This window comes from Falco naumanni, chromosome 19 (genome assembly GCF_017639655.2).
Source record: "Falco naumanni isolate bFalNau1 chromosome 19, bFalNau1.pat, whole genome shotgun sequence".
NCBI classification, from domain to species: Eukaryota; Metazoa; Chordata; class Aves; order Falconiformes; family Falconidae; genus Falco; species Falco naumanni.
The window spans coordinates 3,820,444-3,842,169 of NC_054072.1; the positions used below are offsets into that span (position 1 = coordinate 3,820,444).

The 21,726-nt window shown below is 57.5% G+C and overlaps 2 protein-coding genes across 6 annotated transcripts in view; both read left to right on the plus strand.

Moving 5' to 3' along the window:
* On the plus strand, positions 1 to 4,685 carry EGR3 (early growth response 3). Of its 2 annotated transcripts, none has more exons than XM_040618004.1 (2): positions 1 to 268; positions 1,328 to 4,685. In XM_040618004.1, exons 1-2 carry the CDS (start codon positions 115 to 117, stop codon positions 2,371 to 2,373), a joined length of 1,200 nt encoding a protein of 399 aa, XP_040473938.1. In that variant the 5' UTR covers positions 1 to 114; the 3' UTR covers positions 2,374 to 4,685. The 2 variants fall into 2 exon arrangements, with proteins under 2 accessions (XP_040473938.1, XP_040473937.1); XM_040618003.1 differs by lacking the exon at positions 1 to 268 and adding an exon at positions 611 to 1,034.
* A 4,052-nt stretch (positions 4,686 to 8,737) lies between these two features.
* BIN3 (bridging integrator 3) overlaps positions 8,738 to 21,726 on the plus strand; it is a 40,821-nt gene continuing 27,832 nt past the window's right edge. The window contains exons 1-3 of one of the 4 annotated variants that reach the window (XM_040617998.1): positions 8,738 to 8,855; positions 17,522 to 17,639; positions 19,490 to 19,538. In XM_040617998.1, coding sequence (XP_040473932.1) covers positions 8,848 to 8,855; positions 17,522 to 17,639; positions 19,490 to 19,538 — 175 coding nt within the window. In that variant the 5' untranslated portion in view covers positions 8,738 to 8,847. Of the gene's footprint in view, positions 8,856 to 17,521; positions 17,640 to 19,489; positions 19,539 to 21,726 lie in introns of those variants that run through there. The other 3 variants (XM_040617999.1, XM_040618001.1, XM_040618002.1) reach the window with 3 other exon arrangements.

Genomic DNA, 21,726 nt, shown 5'->3' on the forward strand with positions numbered 1-21,726 from the left:
CCGCCCCAACTTTTTCTCTTGCATGATTTCCCTCGCACGGATTTGCCACTCGGATGTTGTTTCCTCGGGAGCTGAGCTCGGAGCCACGTTGAACCAGCCTTTTCCTCCAGTGCTATGACAGGCAAACTACTGGAGAAGCTGCCGGGGACCATGAACACTTTGATGAACCAATTGCCTGACAATCTGTACCCAGAGGAGATCCCCAACTCTTTGAATATCTTCTCCAGCAGCAGCGACTCGGTGGCTCACTACAACCAGATGGCTGCAGGTAAGGGTGGGGGGGAGAAGAAAATGGGGAGAAGGAGGGGGGGGGGGGGGGAGCCGGTGGGGCGAGGAGGAGGACGCTGTGGGTAGGGTGTCATGGAGCCTCGGAGGGAAGGGAAGCGCTGGGGCTGGGGAGCGTCCCCCCCCCCCGCACCCACCCACCCCTTTCCTCGCCGTGTCTCCGCGCGATCGCTGCAGGGCTCCGCCGAGCGTTGCTGCCGAGCCGCCGCCGCAGGTACGGGGACGGCGGCCGGGCTGCGTGGGGAGGGGGGACACGGGTGGGGTGGGAGGGTGTGTGTGTTTGGGGGGGGGGGTCGATAAGCGGCTGGGCCCCCCGTAGCGCGGAGGGGCCGCCCGCCCGCCCCGGGATCCGCGCGGTGCGGAGGCGCCGCGGACGCGCGTGGCCGTGGCCGCCCCCCCCCAGCCCGCAGCGGCGGCGGCAGCGTGGGCTCCCCGGGACGCGGCGGCGACTTCCCGGGAGCGCGGGGCTTGGGGAGGGGGGGACGACACGGCCGGCGACATGGGGGGCACAGGTGAGCGCCGAGGGCGGGGGGGGGGTGTCTCCCCGCGTGTCCCCTGCTCCCACCCGGAGCCTCGCCAGGCTAAACCCGCCCCCCCCCCCCCCCCCCCCCGCCGCCGTGTTTCTCCTCGCCGGGGCTCGGCGCAGCGAAGCAGCGAGTCGGTAACGGCGTCGGCGGCCGCAGCCGGCTCCGCGGAGTGCCCAGCGCTGCCGGGGGCTGGACGGGGAGGAAGCCTACCTGTAGCCGCAGGTACCTCCTTCCTCCGGCCCCACCGGCGGGGCGGCGGCGCTGCGTGTCCCCGGCCCCCCCCCCCCCCGGGGACAGCCGCGGGGGCGGCAGCCCGGCCCCGCACCGCCGGGACCCTCGGCAGCCAGCGCCGCAGTACGCGGAGAGCAGAGCGGGGCGGGGGGGAGGACGCAGCGAGGGGTAGGAGGGAGCGGGGCGGGGGGCCCCGGAGCATCCCCGGTGCATCCCCGGGACCCCCGCCCGGGGCGGCGTAGCCCTCCCGGCTCACCCTGCCCCGCTTCTCTCGCACTTTGCAGATAATGTTATGGACATTGGCTTAGCGAACGAAAAGGCCGGCCAGGAACTGTCATCCTATTCGGGCACTTTTCAACCGGCCCCGGGCAACAAGACTGTCACCTACCTGGGGAAATTCGCTTTCGACTCGCCCTCCAACTGGTGCCAGGACAACATCATCAGCCTGATGAGCGCGGGCATCCTGGGGGTACCACCGTCCTCGGGTGCGCTCACCAGCACGCAGAGCTCAGCGGGCAGCATGGGCCCGCCGCAGGGCGAGGTGGACCAGATGTACCCCGCGCTGCCACCCTACTCCTCCTGCAGTGACCTCTACCCAGAGCCCGTCTCCTTCCACGACCCCCAGAGCAACCCCGGCCTCACCTACTCCCCCCAGGATTACCAGGCGGCCAAGCCCGCCTTGGACAGCAACCTCTTCCCCATGATCCCAGACTATAACCTCTACCACCATCCCAATGACATGGGCACCATCACGGAGCACAAACCCTTCCAGAGCTTGGACCCCATCCGCGTCAACCCGCCCCCCATCACCCCACTGGAGACCATCAAGGCCTTCAAGGACAAGCAGATCCACCCGGGTTTCGGGGGGCTGCCGCAGCCGCCGCTCACCCTCAAGCCCATCCGACCCCGCAAGTATCCCAACCGGCCCAGCAAGACGCCACTCCACGAGCGGCCCCACGCCTGCCCTGCCGAGGGTTGTGACCGCCGCTTCTCCCGCTCCGACGAGCTCACCCGCCATCTCCGCATCCACACAGGCCACAAGCCCTTCCAGTGCCGCATCTGCATGCGGAGCTTCAGCCGCAGCGACCACCTCACCACCCACATCCGCACCCACACCGGCGAGAAACCCTTCGCCTGCGAGTTCTGTGGCCGCAAGTTCGCCCGCTCCGACGAGCGCAAGCGGCACGCCAAGATCCACCTCAAGCAGAAGGAGAAGAAGGCCGAGAAGGGTTCGGCCGGGCAGCCCCCCACCGCACCCCCTGCCGCTGCTGCCGCCGCCGCCACCTCACCACCCGTTGCCCTCGCCCCTGCCGTCACCACGTGTGCTTGAGGGACCATGGGGAGCGGCGCAGTGGCACCCCTTCTCCCCTGCCCTCTGCACCGCTCTGGGGGGGGGTCCTGGGGTGGCCTTGCCCCCTGGGTTCAGGATGCCGGGGGTTGCGCTGCATGGGCTCCACTCTGCCCGCACCTGGATTGACTGGGTCCAGGCTGCCCGCACCTGGATCCTGCCTGCACTTGGATCGACAGGACCCGCACTGCCTGGACCCAGGCTGCCTGCACCCGCACTGCGCGCACCCGGATTGCCAGCATCCCGGCTGCCTGTACCTGCACCGCCCGGGTCCCGGCTGCCTGTACCTGCCCGGCTACCCGCACCGCCCGGGTCCCCGCTGCCCGCACCCGCACTGCCCTGAACCGGCTCCCCACCGCCCGGATCCCTGCTACCTGCACCCGGATTACGTGTACTGCCTGGATCCTGCCTGCCCGGATCCGGATTCCCCGGATCCGGCTCTCCCGGCTCCAGCACGGCCCGGATCCCAGCTGCCTGGACCCGGCTGCCCGCACCCCGCTGCCCGCGTCCTGCATCTCCCGGCTCCAGCCTGCCCGCACCCAGCTTGGCCTGGATCTGGGCTGCCCGGGTTCCAGATCGTGGGGATCCCGGCTGACCTGGATCGCCAGGCACCTGGATCCCACCTGCCCGGGCTCCCCAGTGGTTGGGCTGCCCAGGATCGGGCCCTCCTGGATCCCACCCGCTTGGGCTCCCCGGGGGCTTGGGCTCCCCAGGATCGGGCCCTCCTGGATCCCACCCGCTTGGGCTCCCCGGGGGCTTGGGCTCCCCAGGATCGGGCCCTCCTGGATCCCACCCGCTTGGGCTCCCCGGGGGCTTGGGCTCCCCAGGATCGGGCCCTCCTGGATCCCACCCGCTTAGGCTCCCCGGGGGCTTGGGGTCCCCAGGATCGGGCCCTCCCGGCTCCCACCCTCCCGGCTCCCCGGGACTGGGCTCGCCTGGATCCGGTCCGTCCGGGTGGGGCTGGCTGGCTGGAGCCGACCCGCCTGGGCTTGGATCCAGCCCCTTTTGCCCCCCTCCCCCCCTGTAGCGCACCCCCCACCCCCCACCCCCCCCCAGCACCGGCTCCCCGCGGCGGAGGTAAGCGGGCTCGGGCCCCCCGGCCGGGCTGGCGGGGCGGGGGGCGGCTCTGCGGGTCCTCCGCAACTTCGGGGGGCGGCGGGGAGCGATGTCCCGGCAGCAGCTTTTGGGTTTGTTGGTGGTTTTTTTGTTGTTTTTTTTTTTTCTTTCCCCCTTTTTTTTTTTTTTCCCAGCAGAAGGGAAATTCTTTACAGAAATGCAGAAAAAAAAAAAAGCAGTATTTTGCTGAATACTTTTTATAATGTGAGATATTTTTATTTTATTTTATTTGGTCACTTTAAAACAACCAACCAACTATGGAGGAGAAAAATCAATTAGTCCTCTATTTTATTTTATTTTTTTTTCTTTCTCCTTCTGGTATGTGCATGTCATTGCATGACTGCTCTGATTTTTTTCTTCTTTTGTTTTAATAAAACTGTGCTCAGACATTTAAGCTAAACTAAGCAAAAATAATAATGACTTAAAAAAAAAATCTTTGTTGCCAAAAGGTCGTGCTATCCAGGTTTGATGTCTGCATGTGAAAAAAAAAAAAACACATTAAAAACGTACAAAAAATAAAGAGAAGAGAAAGAATGCAGTCTAATTTATGTGAACCGAAAGGAACAAAAAAACCCACAATCAGGTTTAACCACACAAACCTAAGGGAATGATATTTTTTGAAAGACTTTTGTATAAAGTTGAGTACTTAGAGAAAAAAAAAATCATACCAGATGTAATATATTTTGTGGATGTTTTTATTTCTTGGATTTATAGTACCTTATACTAAGGTTAAAAAAAAATAATTATGCTTGATATTGTGAAAAGGTGATAATTTTCACACACATTTCATTTGCTCATTTGTCATGTTGTAATGCAAATATGATAGTTAATGCATACAGCATTTTTAAGGGAAAAAATCAGAAATATTGAACTGATGTATTGTTGTACCATTTGCACTGTGAGCAAATGCTAATGCAGTAAATATATTGTGTTTGCTGACAATCAAAATCTGTAGTAAATATCTTTATTTTACCTTGCTTAAAAAGAAGATCTATATTGGTTTGGAAAAAAAAGAAAAAAAAAGTCTCTAATATGTAAGGGGGATGTTAAAGTGGCTTGAAATGTGTAGGACGGTGGGTGCTGTGCCTCGTTACGGGCGACTTTGAAACCTGTTTGTACATTTTTTTTCTAGTGTTGTATTTTTTGAAAAAAAAATATTTTTTTTTTGTATGATTTTTTTTTTTTTTTTTAAAATAACCCAACCTTTTCTCAGCCCCCCTCTCCTTCAGTTCTGTTCACAGGATGGCGTGGCGAGACCAGCTGGCCAGGACGCTTGGGTGACCCCGAAGGCGACCGGCTCCGTCCTTGCGTCCCCCCTCCCTTTTCCCGGCCGCACGGGGACAGGGTGCGTTCTGCAGCCCCCCAAAACAACCGCGTCCTTGGTTTGTCCTTGACCTTGCGTCTTATTTTTCCCCGCTCGTGCCACCGCCGCCACCTTGACCCCGTCACCATTTTGCCGGCGGCTTTCGCCGGGTTGCATCTGTCGGATAACGGTGGGCAAAAGAGGATCGCGCCGCTTCAGCCGGTAATGCCTCCGCGCCTTTCGCCGGCCAAATCGCCCCAGGTACAGAGCAGAGAGGGGATTTTTGCTGGGCTGGGTCGCTCGGGTTAAAAATAACCCACCGGGATTCGGAGCCGGTGCTCGTACAGGCACGAGGGGCGGGTGGGAGAAGGAGCAGGACGAAGCGCGCGGGTGTTGGGAGCTGGCGTGCGTCTGGTGGCCTGTGATGGTTCAATCCTTCCCCAGCGATGGGCTCTCCTCCTGGAGCTGGCGGTGGGCTGGAGTGTGCTGAGGGTCTGGGGTCCCATGGTCCACGTGGCGTTGGAGCTTCCCCTTTCCCCAGGGCTCGCCGGCAGTGCTGGCAGCCGGCGTTGGCACCGCGGTCTTCCCTGGCATTCCCGGGGCGTGGAGGCACTGGCACCGCCGTCAAATTTCCTGCTTTTTGATTTGCATCCGCAGCTGGGCCCCGGAGGAGCTGCTGGTCCTGCCAGGCCAGGCCAGCTCTGCCCATCCCCGGGGTTTTGCCGAGCTCTCCGGCTCGGAGAGGCTTTAATTTGAGGGAGAAGCCGGGGGCCGGGGGGGCCGCCCCGTGACTCAGGGCCAGGCAGCGATGGCATAGCCTGGCATTGGGGGAATCGCTTTGGAGCCCGCGGGGGATGCGCAGGGTGGGCTCCCACCGGGATTCCCACCTGGTTGAGCTTTTGGTGACCATTAAGATGAGGCCGGATCGGCTGCTGGATCCAGTGTGGGGCCAGAGGGGCGGTGGGGGCTGCCCACCCCTCAGCGCTCCAGGCATCTCTGAGGTCCCGCAGTGGCCAGGGGCTGGATGCCGGTTCTGGAGCCGCCAGTCCTCGCAGTGTCCCCTGGCGTGGCTTGGACAAGCTGAGGTGGATGGATGGGAGCCGCAGTCGCCATGCACCCAGCCGACGGCACGGGGAGAGCCACCGTGACCCCTGGCATCACCTGAGGGTGCTGCGGGGGAGCTTGCGTCCATCTCCACCGGCGCCTTGTGCTGGAAGATGTTGGAGATGCCGGGCATGGGCAGGCGGTGCTGTGGCAAAGGCTGCCAGGAGATGCCACACCACCATCACCACACCACGGCCAGGAGCCACCCAAGGTTTCTCCAACACTTTGGGCTCCTTCGCTGTGGGCGAGGAGGAGGAGGAGGGATGGCACCCACTGAGCCTCGACGGGGTGTTGTGGCTCCAGCACTGGGCTGGGGACCCGCTCTGCCATCGGGGTGCAGGTGTCCTGCTGGGCAGGACCCCCCTCTGCATGGAGCAGGAAGGTGAGGAGCACCCTTGGGTGGCAAAACGCGTGGAGTGCGTGCAGCACCTTGCACAAAAATGTTGGTTGCTACGGAAACACGGCACTTGCCATCCCCATTCTGGGCGATCTGTGTTCTGGGGAGGAGGGAAGGGCTTGCCAGTCACGTACCAGCTCAACACAACTTGCTGCCTTTCCCTTCTCGACGGCAGCTCTGGGTTCCGGAGGAGGCCACCAACACCTCGCTGCTCTCCGCTGAGGGTCTTCGGGGCTTGGCAAGCTGTTGTTGAAAGCCAAGAGCTCACCACGGGATGGGATTTGCTTCCGAGGAGGAGCACCAAAGGCTGAGACCCCATCACTGGGGTCGGGAGCGACGAGGACCTGCAGCCAGCAGCTCCTGGTTTGCAGCTGGTGGATCTCCATGCCACAGGTGTTGGTGGGATCCCTCCCCGATCTTCACAGCCTCGCCCGCTGCCCCAGTGAGAAACCTGCAGAAGGTCTGGATGGTTTCCGAATCACCCGATCCCTCATCTCCTGCTCTGTGCTGGTGCCGTGCGGATCCACCCTGCCTTCCTCCCTGTTCCTGGCCAGGGTGGCAGCTCCAGCTTCTGCTCCTGGCAGAGCGTTTTGGAGGAAGGACTCAAAATTCAGGACAGCACGTGGGGCAGAGCCTCTAGGGAAGATGCTTCCCGAGCCCCGTGGCCATCAAGATGCCCAGGTGCCAGGACCTGCTCATCCCAGCTCTGCCTCCCACCCTTCCCGGCCGTGTCCCCTCCACCCCGAGGTGCTGGTGGGGGGACGGTGGCTGGGAGCAGCAGCATGTCCCAGCAAGGAGTGGCAACCACCGGCAAACCACAGGCACCAGCCTTGCTCCGTCCTTCTTCTTCCTCCCCACGCCTCTGCTGGGGACGTGGCGGGGTCCCCCATGCTGCCCCCCCTCAGGGTTTGCTCTGACACCCCAAAACTGATGCCACCGTGCCACCTCGCAACCCCCTGGCTGCCTCTCTGCATCCCGGCACAAAACCGGTGCGTGGGGGCTGTACCCCCCTGCCCCCCGCCCATGGTTTGCCCCCCGCACTTTGCTCCTTTTCGGTTAATCCCCTGTCCTCACTGGTGTCGGTAACACCTTCCCAGTTTAGCATCATCCTCCCTGGCTGTAATTACCGCGCTGTTTACCTCCACCTGCTAATTGATAAAGCCACCCTTGGCGCCGGTCCTGGGCCTCCTCCCCTTGGCCCCGTGCGGTGGCACGTGCCCTCACCAGCCTGGTGACACCGGGACCAAGCCGACTCCCCCTCGGTGGCAATGGGGGTCCGAAGGAACCCAGTGCTCAGGGAGGGGGGCGTTTGCTTCATCCCACCACCCCCAGGGTCACCGCAGGGCTGGTGGTGGCTGCTGGGGACAGTGCTGAGGATGGGGGGGTGGTGGGGGTGGTGGTTTGTCACCAAAACGGCTTTGCTGCCCTACCTGCCCCTGCCCAGCCTCCCGGAGTCAAGTTTGCGGGGGTCTCCCCAAATCTGGGTGCTCCTGCCCTTCCAAATGTGCTGCATGTCCCTGCTGCCCTCCCCCTGGATCTCATGGCTGGGGCACCCCCAGCCCTCGTCCACCCCAGGGTGCTCCCAGGTACCCCACCCTCATGCCTTTGCCCACCCCAGGGATGCTCCCAGGCATCTCCTCCCTGCACCCCTCGCCCACCCCAGGGGGCTCCTGGGCATGCCTCACCCACCCCAGGGTGCCCCTGGGCATCCCCTCCCTGCACCCTTGCCCACCCCAGGGGGCTCCTGGGCATGCCTCACCCACCCCAGGGTGCCCCTGGGCATCCCCTCCCTGCACCCTTGCCCATCCCAGGGGGCTCCTGGGCATGCCTCACCCACCCTAGGGTGCCCCTGGGCATCCCCTCCCTGCACCCTTGCCCACCCCAGGGGGCTCCTGGGCATGCCTCACCCACCCTAGGGTGCCCCTGGGCATCCCCTCCCTGCACCCTTGCCCAACCTACGGTGCTGCTGTTCCCCTCGCCCACCCAGGGTGCTCCCAGGCCCCCCACGCTCAAGCCCTTGCCCACCCCCGGGACCCCCTGCCCCCCCCCCAGGGATGCTCCTAGGCATCCCCTCCCTGCATCCTCACCCACCCCAAGTACCCCCGACCCCAGCACACCCCAGGGTGCTCCCAGGCCCCCCACACTCAAGCCCTCGCCCATCCCAGGGACCCCCTGTCCCCCCCCCAGGGATGCTTCTCCCCTCCCTGCATCCTCACCCACCCCAAGCACCCCCGGCCCCTGCCCACCCGCCACCCACCCCGGTTTTGGGGGGCCGCGGTGGTATTGCTCCAACGCCCGCCCCGTTTGCAGCGTTTGCACCCCGAGCGGGGGATTTGAAGGGGGTCGCTCCCCGCTCTCCCCGCCGCACAGAGCTGCGCGCCCCCTGCCCTGCCCCGTGACGTCACGCCCCTCCCCGACGTCACCCCGGCGCGGCACGCGGCGGGTTAACGCTCCTCCCGCCCGGCGGCGGCGCTGCCGGAAGGGGCGGGGCGGAGGCGGCGGCACTTCCGGGAGCGGCGCGGGGCGGCGGGGGACCATGAGCTGGTGAGTGCGGGACCCCCGGGCCCGGCCGCGCCGTGCCCCGCTCCGCCCTGCCCCGCCGCCACGGGGCCCCCGGCCACGGCTGGGGCTCGCCGCCACCCTGCGGCCCGACACGGCGAGGCCTGCTGCGGTGCTCGGCCCGCCAGGCCTCGGCTCCTCATCGCGGCCGCCGCCGGGGCTGGCGGCCTGGGGGGCCTCTGGTGCTGGCTCGGAGGAGTCCCCCGGGGCTGGCGGCCTGGGGAGCCCTCCCGGGGCAGGCCCTGAGGGGATCCCCGGTCGTGCTGGCCCTGAGGGGGGTCCCCCAGTGCTGGTCCGGCAGAGGTCCCGCAGTTCTGGTTCTGAGGGGATCTACGGAGCTGGTGGCCTGGGCGGTCCCGTCCCCCCCCGCGCTGGCCCTGAGGGGTGTCGTGTGTCCCGTCCCCCCCCAGCGCTGGCCCTGAGGGGTGTCGTGTGTGTCGTCCCCCCCCCCCCAGTGGGGGCCCGGAGGGGTGTCGTGTGTCCCCCCCCTCCCCCCCAGCGCTGGCCCTGAGGGGTGTCTCCCCTGGGCTGGTGGCCTGGGGAGTCCTCCCGGGGCAAGCCCTGAGTGGTCCCCGGAGCTGGCAGCCTGGGGTCTCCCCAGTGCTGGCCCTGAGGGGGTCCCCCTTGGGCTGGCGGCCTGGGGGGTCTCTCCAGGGCTGGCCCGGCAGGGGTCTGTGGTGCTGGTTCTGAGGGGGTCTATGAGGATAGTGGCCTGGAGTGTCCCCCCTGGGGCTGGCCCTGAGAAGGTCCCTGGGGCTAGAGGCCTGGGGCTGGCGGCCTGGGGGGGTCTCCCCCAGAACTGGCCCAGAGAGGGGTCCCTGGCACTGGCCCAGTGGGGTCGTCGGTGTAGCTGCCTTGAAACTGTGTCTGTGGGCATGCATATGGTATATGGGTTCTGATGGATGTGCCCCTGGAAAGCCCCTTGTCTGTGCCCCCCAGCAGCAGCTGCCTGTCCCCCCCGAGGCCACAGCGGGCCTGGCCCCCTTCCTGGGTAAGGGGGAGCACAGGCCGAGCCCCTTGGCCCCCCCAACCCCCCCACCTCCCCACAGCAGGGCTCGCCACCCCATGCCCAGGCACTGCTGTGGGGAGACGGGGGGTCCCCAAAAATCCCCAGCAGCTGTGTGAGTCTGGAACGCTGTAAACTCACCTTCAACTCCATTAAAAAAAGCTTTTGCCGTTAAAAAAAAAAAAAAAAAAAATCCCACGTGTGTTTGAATCAGATATGTGAAGGGCTCAGTTCGGCTACCACGGTGCGTTTGGCATGCTGCTTCTGCGCATCTCCCCGCCACTTCTTTAAACTAATTATAGCAGAATTTAATCGTGGCTGCTGCGTGTGATTTCTCATCCTGGGTAGCGATTTAGAGCCAGTGCTCATCATGAGAGGTGAAGGATGGGATGGTTAAAGGAGAAAAAGGCCCTTGCCTGGCCCTCTCAGGTTGAGTTTGTCAGGGCAGGCACATGGTGAAAATTGAAGATTTTTTTGTTTGGGCTGGGAGTGGGGGAAGTCGTGGTCTGGAAACATACTTTGAGAATATAATGATGCACACGCAGGTACCTATTAAAATGGGGCCTTTTGGTTAAAAATACACACTTATTCACTGGGTTCATTTTTGTTCCGCTTTACTCATCTTGGAGCAGCCATGATTATAGGCGGCGTCAGTTAACGAGGGTCTCGAAGCCGCCTTTTGCCCAGGCTGCCCTCCTGAGCTCTGTGGGTAGCATAGCCTGGGGGCTGCGTTTAGCAAGCTCTGGCTGGTGGAAGACACCTGCTCCGCTTTCCTGGTCTGGGAGGAGCTCCAGAGTCGAAAACATAAGAGAGAAATATTCCCTTCACACGATGGATGTGGAATAATTGGGGTGCAGAGCGGCACCGCTTCCCCTCTGTGCTTTCCAGTGTCCAGCCAGCCGTGCTGTTCCCCAGGGACTTCGCCTGGAGACTGTAGCTTATGGTGCCTGGTGGCTTCCCTACAATACACGTGGCTTTTGCTGAGAAATCGGGTGTTTTCGCCTTTTGCTGGGGAGGAATAAAAGGTCATTGCTGGAAGGAGGGGGACACTTGGGACTCCACTGCAATCTGAGTCTCCTCTTTCTTCTCCAGCAGCGTCAGTCCTCTGGTGTGTCGTGGCTCTGCTTACGCGCGAACGCGAGGGGCTCGGACCCCGCCAGGCTTCAGCAGCGTGTCAGAGGCACAATCGCTCTCAGTTCGGCCTCGCTGGCCGGCCGGCCCTGCCAACCCTCCTGGCAGATAATTCCCGCAGCCACCCGCCCTGGATGAATCGCCCCATTCATGGGGGGGGCCCGGAGTTCAGCGCCCGGCTGGCAGGGCCGGGCTTGGCGTGACGTCCACTTCGCCGACGCAGCGAGGGGTTACGCTCTCGCCGGCAGCGGTAACAAATGCCGGCGTGCGTGCTGGGGAGGGGGAACCGATTGTGCTGGGGTCATGCCCTGCTCCTCAAATGTCAGAGGAAAACATGTCCGGCCGCAATGCCGCAGCTCTGCCGGCCCCGATGCCGCTGCTCTGCTGGCCCCACGGAGGGAGCGAGCTTTGTCCCAGCCTGGCGAGGCGGGAGGCTGCTTTGTGCGGCACAGTGTGTTTGCTTAGTTTGCACGTGCATCTCTCTCCGGCAACGGGCACCGTTAGACCCAGAGCAGCATTGATTAAAACCTCTTTTTTTGCAGGGGTCGGCTGTTGCAGCTGATCAAGCGGATGGAGCTTCATCCTCAGCTCTGTCCTGCAGGTCACGCTGAGGAAGCAGCACGTAACTCTGCCTCCAGTTTTGCTTCTGCACATTTGTTACCTTAACTAATTTTTTTCCAAAGGCCTGTGAGAAATCCCAGCAGCTGGAAGGGCAAAGAAGCTGTTTGCAAGCGGGATGGTTGATGCCTTGTTGAATTGCGTGTGGTTAATCCTTTGCTTTCCCTCGCTCTTTGTGAGTGCTTGGTGGGTTGGGGGTTTCTGCGCTGCATCGGGACTGGGAACAGCAGTGCCCGATGTACTAACACAGGAAAACTTTGCTCCAGAGAGTACAGAGTAACCTGCTGGTGACAGAGGCTGGGTTAAACCCCCAAATTCCTGACTCCTGCACCTAGGCAACTAGGCAGTGCTGTCTTTCTAGGCTAAGCTTTATTTAGAGCAGGAGTAGGCTTGTTTTGGGAAACAGCCTTGCATGGACAGATGAGATGTTTTCTAAATCTTGGCAGAGCTTGGTGGCTTCCTTCAGGCTTTTGCACTGTGGATTGGGGTCTGTTGAACGCATTCATAGTCCCCTCTTCCTCACCGCTCACCTGTGGCCTTGTGTTTTGGAGAAGGGAGGGGAAAATATGCCAGCAACTACCTTGGCAGTCACTCGCTTTTAAAAAATAAAAAGAGAAACAGAGCTTTTCCTATATCATCACCCTCAATTGCCACAAGCATCTCATTTGTGGCCACCTAAAGGATTTTATTAAGGTTCGTGGAACCCTGTAAAGCCAAATTTTGTTGCAGCTCATAACCAGACTCCCAAATACCTCCTCTTTTGGTTTCCCAGCTCCTACAGGTGATTTTGCAAACGGGAAGGGGGTTTTAGTAGCGTGACAGCTCAATATCTGAATGCTGCCTCTCGGCACCGCTGCAACAGCTGGTATTTACTGGGAGAAAAAATATGTTAAGCAAATGTTGACAGTGAGGCAGTGCGAAGCACGTGTTTTCATGTTGCAGTGCAGCGTATTATTGGTCTGCAAGGGGGTTGCCGTTGCCGGACTGCTAAACCATATGCCTCTTGGCAGGGAGCTCTTGCTAAGTGGACTAAGGAGCTGGCATCGATTTGAAGTCGGGAGTGGAAATGTGTGGTTATGCGATATTTAACTCCCCAGATCTTTACCAGACGCAATCTAGAGTTAAGGTGAATGTGTTCTCTGAAATATTTGGGGATGGAGGTGAAGAAGAGGAGCTGTTTGCCTGGGAAAGGGTGGTTGAATGGGTGGATTTACGCCTGCTAGCAAGGGGAGAGGAGAGCGCGGGGAGGTGGCAGGCATAGCCGGGTTGTAGCGTAAGAGTGTTGGTTATTCATTTTGGTTTCCATGTTTTGGAGCTGCGCTGTGGCCACGTTGGGCAGGTGCGATGCAAACACAGACCAAGGCGCTGTTTTCTTTCCAGTGAATCAATATTGATGTTTTTCGGCGCTCAAATCGCAGTCCTGTTGTGGTCAATGGCAACGCTCCCCCTTCTCTCCGGGTTTCAACGATACCGGGATTTGGAGATTGAGCACGGGATAAAATTAGATTGGATGAAGCAACTGGATACCAAAGCGGTGAGCGAGGTCCGCGCAGCTCCCAAACACCTCCCTGCACGGCGCTGCCGTGTGTAGCGCCTGTGCAAGGCGGTTTGCGCATCCCAGAGGTGGCATCGCGGTGAAACCGACACGCTGGCGTGCCCTCGGCAAAGCGGGCAGCGCCGGCACATCAGCTCACCGCGGCATCTTGCGGGGTGGAGCAGCTGGCAGGAGTCACGCGCCGCGTCCTCCACCGTGGTGGGAGATCGCAGCGCCTGGTGTGGTCCTTGGAGCGCCATTAGCGCGTGGCTATTTCTTAATTACTATTTTTTTCCACCTTCTTTGTACAGGTAGCTAAAAAACAGTATTATAGTTGAGCCACAACCGTGTTTCACAACCATGCTTAAAATGGATATTTTTGTAGCATAGTCAGGGCCTAAAACAGCCTTGCAAAATTCTGCTCGCCCACGCGCCTGGCGTGAGTAATTTTCTTTTGATGGGTGAGTAAAATATCATTATTTTTTTCATGCTCATCTTGGAATGGGTGGGAGACTAGATTCTGACATTATTTTTGATTTGCTTAACATTGACACCGTGCTTGGCTCTGTGCAAGATGCAGAGGTACAAGCAGCCCCTGCTCCGAAGAGCTCGCCGTCGGCAGGCGCACCTCTCCGCTGCCGAAGTTGAGGAAGGCGCCTCGTTTTGCTGGGCTGACCCAAACCGACGTGAAATGGATGCTGACATCTTTTTTTCCTTCTCCCCTGCTGCAAGGGCTGACCCTGACATCCGTTTGTGGCTTAATGCCTATGAGTTTGTAGGGATGGGGTTGAATTGCAGGTGGGAGCGCACGCCTGCGGGGATGGATGTGTGTATTTCCGAGGGACCGTATCCCCACGTCGCTCCTCTCCCTGCCTCTCACCACCCCGTGACCTCCCCTCTCGTCTCCACCAAAGAGAAAACCCAAACCAGATTTTGGCGCAGAGTCTCCCTCGACATAAGCTGTTTGTGATCCGTTTGAATAATTTTTTCCTTTTTTTGCCTTCGCGCTGTGTTTGGAGCGGTTGCTATGAGTTCCTACGAGGCGGGGGGAGTGGGGTGGGACGGTGCATGCAGTTTCCATGGACACGATGTAGTACATTGAGGCATCCGGAGCGATGCTTGAGATTAATGTCTAACCCGTGTCTGCCTTCGTGCCTTTCTCACGTGGGCAGGGCTGGGATCCCCACTGCGCCGAGGGCTCGCTCTGGGGCAGCCCGCATGGCCACGGATTTGCAGCTTTTGGTGGTTTTTGTAGGAAGCCCAAAGTTGTGAGACCTGTGGTGTGAGTGCCCCGGGTTGGTTTTCTTGGCGTGCATGTGCACAGCACCACGTGCCCTGCCAGCCTTTGCCGCTTTTCCTCTCCTCGCGCCCTGTGCAGGCTGCGTTCAGCACTTGTTGGGACTTAAGAACACTAATGAGATAATTACTCCTGCTTCAGCAGCTACTGATGATGGTCGCAGCTGCCCTTGAACTTGCAGGGTTCTCCGACTTTCCCACATCACAGAAAGTTCCTTCCCTAACACCGATGTCTTGTAGTGATGCTTACCTTAGTGCAGAAGGCATGGGGAGGAGAAGTGGCCAGCACGGAGATCCTTGCTCAAACTCACTTGATAATGGCAATGAGAAAGTGAAAGTTGTTATCTCCACATTTGCATCCTTCCTCGGATGTTTCCGACCTTCCTGTTGATGTTTGCAGGAGCGCTTTGATCTCTCCTGGATAGCAGTTAGTCCCATGAACGGGCAGGTCTCCTGGCTGCAATTACACCTCGACCCGGAGTCTTCTTCCAGAGCAGAAGCTCAGAAAACCCCAGATGAGGGGAAGGGCCTCTGGCTGTCACAGGGGGAGTTTCTGGGGTAGCTCAGGGCCAGTTTTTGGCTTCACGGAGGATCAAGTGTAAATGGGTGATTTAGCAGAAGCCCTCGGCATGCCGCATGCCAAAATCTTTGGGACGACTGGCCTTGGTGGGTTGGGGTCACCCCTTGCCATGCAGGAGGCTGGGTTATCGTCCTCCTGGCTGCATGCAGAGAGAGGTTTCTTTCCGGTGAAAGAATTGGGATTTTTGGTGGAAATTCAAAAAGTGAAAAGCTCTGGCAGAAATCCAGGCAGCACTGGCTTGCTGGCGCTTGGGGTTTCGATGAGAGGGAGAGAGAGAAGAAAAAAGAAAAAAAAAGCCCTGAAACTTTCCACGGGAAGCGGGCACTTTTCACAAAACATGGGTTTAGTTGACAGTCTGACGGTGGTGGTACCGATAAAAACTGGTTGTTACCACTGGTTCATACCACAGCAAGACCTGCGGGTCCCTGGCAAAAGCCGTGGCAGAAATACTGATTTTGGTGGTGCGCGGTTGCCAGAGACTTGGCGTCGTTTTTCCTAAGTGTCTGGGTAATTAACCTCCAAAACACGACGCGAGCGAGCACATCGCCCCGGCGTTGGTTCTCCCTGCCCCTTCCCTCACCTGCTGCTTGTCCACCCTCTGTCCACCCTTCCTTCTCTCCCCAGCCCCTGGTTTTGGGGGGGCTTATCAACTGTGGTTGAAAATGCTGCGTGTTTATCCCTTGCTTATCTGCAAGGGGTCTTCTGGGGCCTGATTAGGGGTTGCAGAGCGATGTTCGGATGAAAGGTGCCACGGGGGAGAGGGTCACATCCACCACCCCTTATTTATCTGATCGCCAGCTGGGCTCCCCAGCCTCCCCGCCGCCTGCTCCGGGCCAGGGCTGGTGCCGAGGTTTGATGTCCTGCTCGGTCCAATGCAGCAAAAGGACCATCGCCTCCCTAAATTAGCAATGATTTAGTCTGATTCACGCTGGCAATTCCTGCGTGCCTTCGTTTCAGGGGACTGGCGGAGAGTGGGAGGGGGAGCTACATGTTTTAAACTCCAGCTCCCTGCAGACCTCATTGAGCTGTATTCCCCCCCTGCCTGCGAGGTTTGTTTGCAACTCTCCTGTGCATCCAGAGGAGAATTAGCTGCTTTGGTGTGTGGCCCTGGGTTTGCACATGGAAAAGCCAAGTAAATATATGACATTGCTGGGGAAACTTCAGAGAAAATTAGCCACAGCTTCTCCCACCTTCCCCTCCCTGGGGTTCCTGAGCATCCCCGAGTAGAAGCTTGCAGGATTCTCTCCACCCACACTTTTTTTCCTACTTTAAGCTCTTCCCACCCCCTCCCTGCAGTGCTTTGCCCTCCTCCCTCCCAGCTGAACCCCACTGCTTTCCCAAAGTCCTGGTGACCTCCCTGGGGGGGTTGCTGGCCTGGGCCAGGGGCCAGGATGCTCCCCAGCCCTGTGGCGCAGGGGGGGACCAGGGTGGGAAGGCTCTGGCTGTGACTCAGCTCGCTCGCGCTCTTCAGGAACAGGATTTCAAGGGATTTCACACCCCAAACACAACCCCAGCTTTCTCTCGCTCAGCAGAAATGAGATATCAGAAAAATGTACCGATTCTGGTTTTCCTTTGGTCTACATAGACCCGTGCTCAGCTCTTGACGTAACGGTGATAACCATGCCAGGCTGGTAATCCGTGGCAGTAAAACTGACCCATCTCTTTCCCGTTTCTTTGCGTGACGCCTGTCGTACATTTCCTAAACAGAATAAAACACCCAGCGGCTCTTAATTTTTAAGCATATGGTTGTAACGCGCTGTGTTGTCCCCCTGTTTTGCAGGCTGGGACGGCGACTCACGGAGAGGCAAAAAGTCTCAGTGCCAGCAGCAGCTTGCTGTTGTGTTTTGAGACATGGGGTGGATCTGTTTGTTTTAAAAGCTAAGATACAGATCTTTTTTTTTCTTTCCTACAGCTTTTGTTCCTTCTTATGCATCCCATATTAAAAGGCAAAGATTCAGCAACCAGGAGGAAGATTATCTCAAATTGTAAAATAGAAAAAAGAAAAAAAAGAAAAAGTAATTGGTGAATAAACTTTACTTGTGTGGGGTTATTTTTAAGAGGTTTTACCGAGACAGACATAATTAGCCAACTGGCATCATGATGCTAATAGAGATATTTACTGCTTCAAAGTGTATTTGCAGTGTTGTGAAGCGCTCCAGTGACTTTCTTTTGTTCTGGAAGAAAGTAGCTGGGGTTTGGTGGTTGTTTTTTTTTTTCCTTCCCCTCTGGGGTGCAGGGAGCCCCTGTCCTCCCTGCTGCCTTTCCCTCAGCTGCTGCCAGCGCTGCCAGCTCAGTGGTACCCAACCGATGCCGATTCACTACTACTGGTTCCCCACTACCAGAATTGCCTCGCTGTAACCCAGCTTGCCAGCAGACAGGGATTGGGATTGCTTCTCTAAATAACCCGTATTGGCCAGGCAAGGGAGAAGGGAAGGTTGTATGCAGGTAATGCTTTAATCACCCTTTTAATTGTGCTTTCCCGCTAGGAACCAGCCCAGCTCCAACTTGAACCCTGCACTTGCTGCCGTGCTCCTGGAGATTGCCCAGCAGCCGCCAGGGCTCGTCGGGCAAACTGGTTTTTCTTGGGATAACTGGCTCCCCTGGGTAAAGACCACATCTTTTTTTCCTCCTTCCACCGAGATAGGCTGATGCCATCACTTCCAAAAACATCGAGTGATGGCACCTGGCTGCAGATGGGACAGCTTGTGCCTGCGAGAGTAAGGGAGGCGCCTCATTTTAGTTTATATTTGACCCATGTAGGAAAACACAAAGAAAAAAAAAATCCTTATTTTTTTGCTTTCTTCCTGTAAGGCACCACACACCCAGTTATTGACAGGGTAATTATACACCAGACGAGTGTTTGTTTATAAAAGAAGTGTGATTCACGGCTGCCGGGCCTGCTGCAGGAGCTGGAAAGGGTTAACAACCTAAAATTATACTGGTCCCACTGGAGAACCATAAACAGGAAGTTCTCCAGAAAAACTTAAATTTAAACCTGGTGACTCAGGTTGGCTTGTGCTCCCTGAGCCGCTCGGGAGGTACACAGGGGTTGTAACCCCTGTTTATTACCGGTGGCTAATTACACCGTTGGTTTGAAAACAGCGGCAAAGATGGGCAGAAGCGATGCCGGGAGGGATCAGGTTGTCGGATAATCTTGGTTTTGGTTTGTCCACATGGATGACGTGTCACTTGTCGTGAGCGCTTTCCCCCGTCGCGTGGCATTGCTCATAGCTGGGTTTTACAGCATGTTATGCTAATAAAAATATTTTCTGGGGTTCCAGTTGTCTGGTCGAGCAGTGTTGTAGCAGCACTGGTGGGGAGGAACTTCTAAGTAAAGCTGGTGAGAAGCTAACGGAGAACCAGGCATGTGTGCGCTGCCCGGCGGTGAGAAAAGCCAGCCTGGGGGGCAGCGTGACCGGTGGCCAAGCCAGAGTCCTAAAACACGTCTTATTAGCTTAGACTTTTGGTAGCAGTGTGAGAATTTGGACTGGTCCCGGAGGGGACTCGGGCACCTTCCCAAGAAGCGCCTGGGGTGGATTTGGGATGGGATGCTGATGCTGCCAAGCCTCAGGCATGCTCTACTTGAGGCATCTCTGTGAAAAGATACTTGCGTTTCACGATGAGACCAATTTTTGCTTTTTAGTTAAAACAGCGTGATGCAGAAAACGTTGAGAGATTTTGGATGAGACGCTTTAACCAAGCAGCACCTCTTTAACTTAATCAAATACATTGAAAACAGCAATTGAATTCCTGGATTTTCATTATACTGATAGGTGAAAGAAATTCAATTATTTTCAGGAGGGCTGCGTGGCTGTAACCATCTGACCCAGGCGTCTTTACATGTGTTGTGTAATTTATTTTGAGTACTCTTCACCTTTGAGCTAGCTCGCATGGGGAAAAATCATTCAGGTAACCCAGATTTTACTAGCAACCATATTAAAGATTTTAAGAATGAAGGCTGTTCTGCTGGCAGGTGAGCTGCTCCTACAGCTGTTGTATCAGAGAAATCCTTTGAAGCAGCTCACAGCTCCAGACACTTGCGTTGTTACTTTTTTTAATATCCTCTTTCTAAATATTTACAGGTTTGTTATTTTTGTGGGTTTTTTATTTTTTTTTTTTTTCTTCCCTCCCCTTCAGATTTGGTTTTAAACATAGCAATGCTCTTCAGCAGTTCATTTTGCCCAGGAATGCCTGGAGCATCCCTTGCGTTTATTTGCCTTCCCGGGGTGGCGGGAGGGTGGGGAAAGGGATGTGCTGCAGCCGGCGATGGAGGTGCTGACCTTGCGGGAGACACTGGCTCTGGGAGGGGAGCATGCTGCATGGAAAGGGGTGCTGTGGCCCCGGGAAGAAGCCCTGCTCACCCCAAACCCCATCACCGAGGACGAGACGCGCGGGGCCGGGCTGCTTGAGGCCAGCATCGCTTGCTTACACCTTCCCTCTTCTCTCTTTTCCAGGATACCGTTCAAGATCGGGCAGCCCAAGAAACAGATTGTACCCAAGACAGTGAGTAAACCAGTTCCCCCTTTTTAGATCCAGCCTTTGATCATGTGGCTGATGAGTCAAGCCGGCACTTTGACTCGTCCCATTTTGCGAGCGTGTGCGTGTGCGCGCGCGTGGGAGGGAGATGTGAGCGAGCAGAACCTGTTGCCGCGTGTGACCAGCGCTTGGTTCCTCGTGCGAGGAGTGAGGGGGAGCCCCAACCAGGGAGAGTATTTTGGTTTGGGATCTGTTTCTTTTTCTTTTTTTTTTTCTTTCTTTTTTTTTTTTGGGGGGGGGGGGGAGTGGGGTGAGGGGAAGAGCTCTTTTGGTCTGGCACAGTTTTCCTCGGAGATGGCTGAACGGGCTTCCTTCCTTCCTTCCTTCTTTCAGCAATGGCTTGTTTGTTCATCCTTTCTGAGCAGATGGAGGAGGAGGAGTGGTTCAGATCGCTGAATATAACTGTTTCCAAAGAAAGGCTTATAAGCTGAGATGCTTAGTGCTCGGGCGTGAATTAATTTGTGCTGCACAGCATTTGCTTTAAAAGCAAATTAAAAAAGCATTTTGTATTCTCATGTATTTGAGACTCCTATCCCAAGTGCTGTTGCTTGCAGCTGGCTGTGGTATTTTCCTTTCTTAAGCAGATTGTCTTTGCATTTGTCCTGTGCAAAAAAAGCTGTGGGACCTCACAGTAGCTGTCCCTGAAAACTAACCTGCATACCTGCTCTAAAATAAGAGCCCCGACAGCGAGCGCGGTGGAGACCTTGTCTTTATAACGGCATTGGTGACCTAATCCCTTGAACAGACTAACATCTCTGATCCTTCCTCTCTGGGACACTCATCACGGCTAATTCCTCAGGATGCGTGGGCATTTGTGTTTACGGGGCAGTTTCTCCTTGGGACATGACATTTTCCCCTGGAGGCAGAGGGCTAATTCTGCCACTCCCTTGATGGCTTGATTGTCATATTTTATTTTAAAGGATTTGGTAGTTGTCTGCTGTCATAGAGCAGCAATTTTCTGTAACAGCTCCAAACTGTCAGTATAAAATTTAAGCCAGGCAGGCGATGAAGGCAAGGGCTGATAAAATTCCTCAATGGTTTTTGCATCTCTTCAGCTGCCCTTTTTCCAGGGGCTGATGACCTGCTGCCGTCTGCGGTCCCCCGGGGGAGGCAGCCCCCCAGCCTCAGGTCTTCACACCTCTTCCAGTTCATTTCAGGAGCCCCCACGTTGCCTCTCTTCATGGGATTTTGCCTCCCGTCCACTTTCCTGGTGTTGCCAACACCGATGTCCTTCCAGGCTGTCACAAGAACCAACTGCTCTGCAGCTTTGGGTGTCTTGGCCGGCTTTCTTGGTCGTCTCCATCCCACCCATTCTCACATCTGAGCTGACTATATTTTTTTCCTCTTGCCAGCGCTTGCTGGTTTCCCTCTGCTTCTGCCGTGTTTGCTGTTGCAAGGGGTTTGTCGGAGAGACCTTGTTCCCCTGTGCCGTGCTCCATTGCTGCTGAAATCAGCCGTCCCTGAGCTGCAGCAGGAGCTCGGGCTCCATGCAGATGAATGGTTGCACCTCTGAGAGCTTGCCTTCCCCTGAGCTGCTGGTATGTGCTGTTCTGAGGCAGTTGGCAGGCATTGCTTATATATATATATATATGTGTGTGTGTGTGTGTGTGTGTATTAAATAGAACAGCTCAGAATATCCAGCAGGCAGAGGTTCATTCAGCAGCATGAGTGTTTCCAGGCCTTTTCCCTTTCCTTCCTTCCCTATCTTCCTCAGCTCCCCCAAGAAGAGCATCAAGTTTTTTGTGTCAACGACTCGGTAGCTCAGAGTTGGATGCCGCTTTTTAAATGGCTTCCACTTGCCTTGTGTTAACGATGGCGATACTCTCCAGGCAGGCAGCAGATACGTGGAAAGCAGAAAACAGGAAGCCCAAAGCTTTGCAACCTCGCAGTAAGTGTAAAGTGCAGCTCTTCAAAGAAGAACAAACGACAGGAAACCACGGATCTCCCCTGGGAGCGAGGCGTTCAGCGTCGTGGTGTGGAAGTGATGGGGACTGCTTTGTAGCTTTAGCGAGCTCGAGGCCCCTAACTTTACCTCCCAGTTGCAGGCTGAGGCGCTCCATCTGTGCGGGCTTTTGGGAACAGCGGTAGCAGCCAAGGTCTGTGATATTCCAGATGTTGGGCTCTGGAGCCCGCTGCAGGAAGTGGGAAGGTGTGG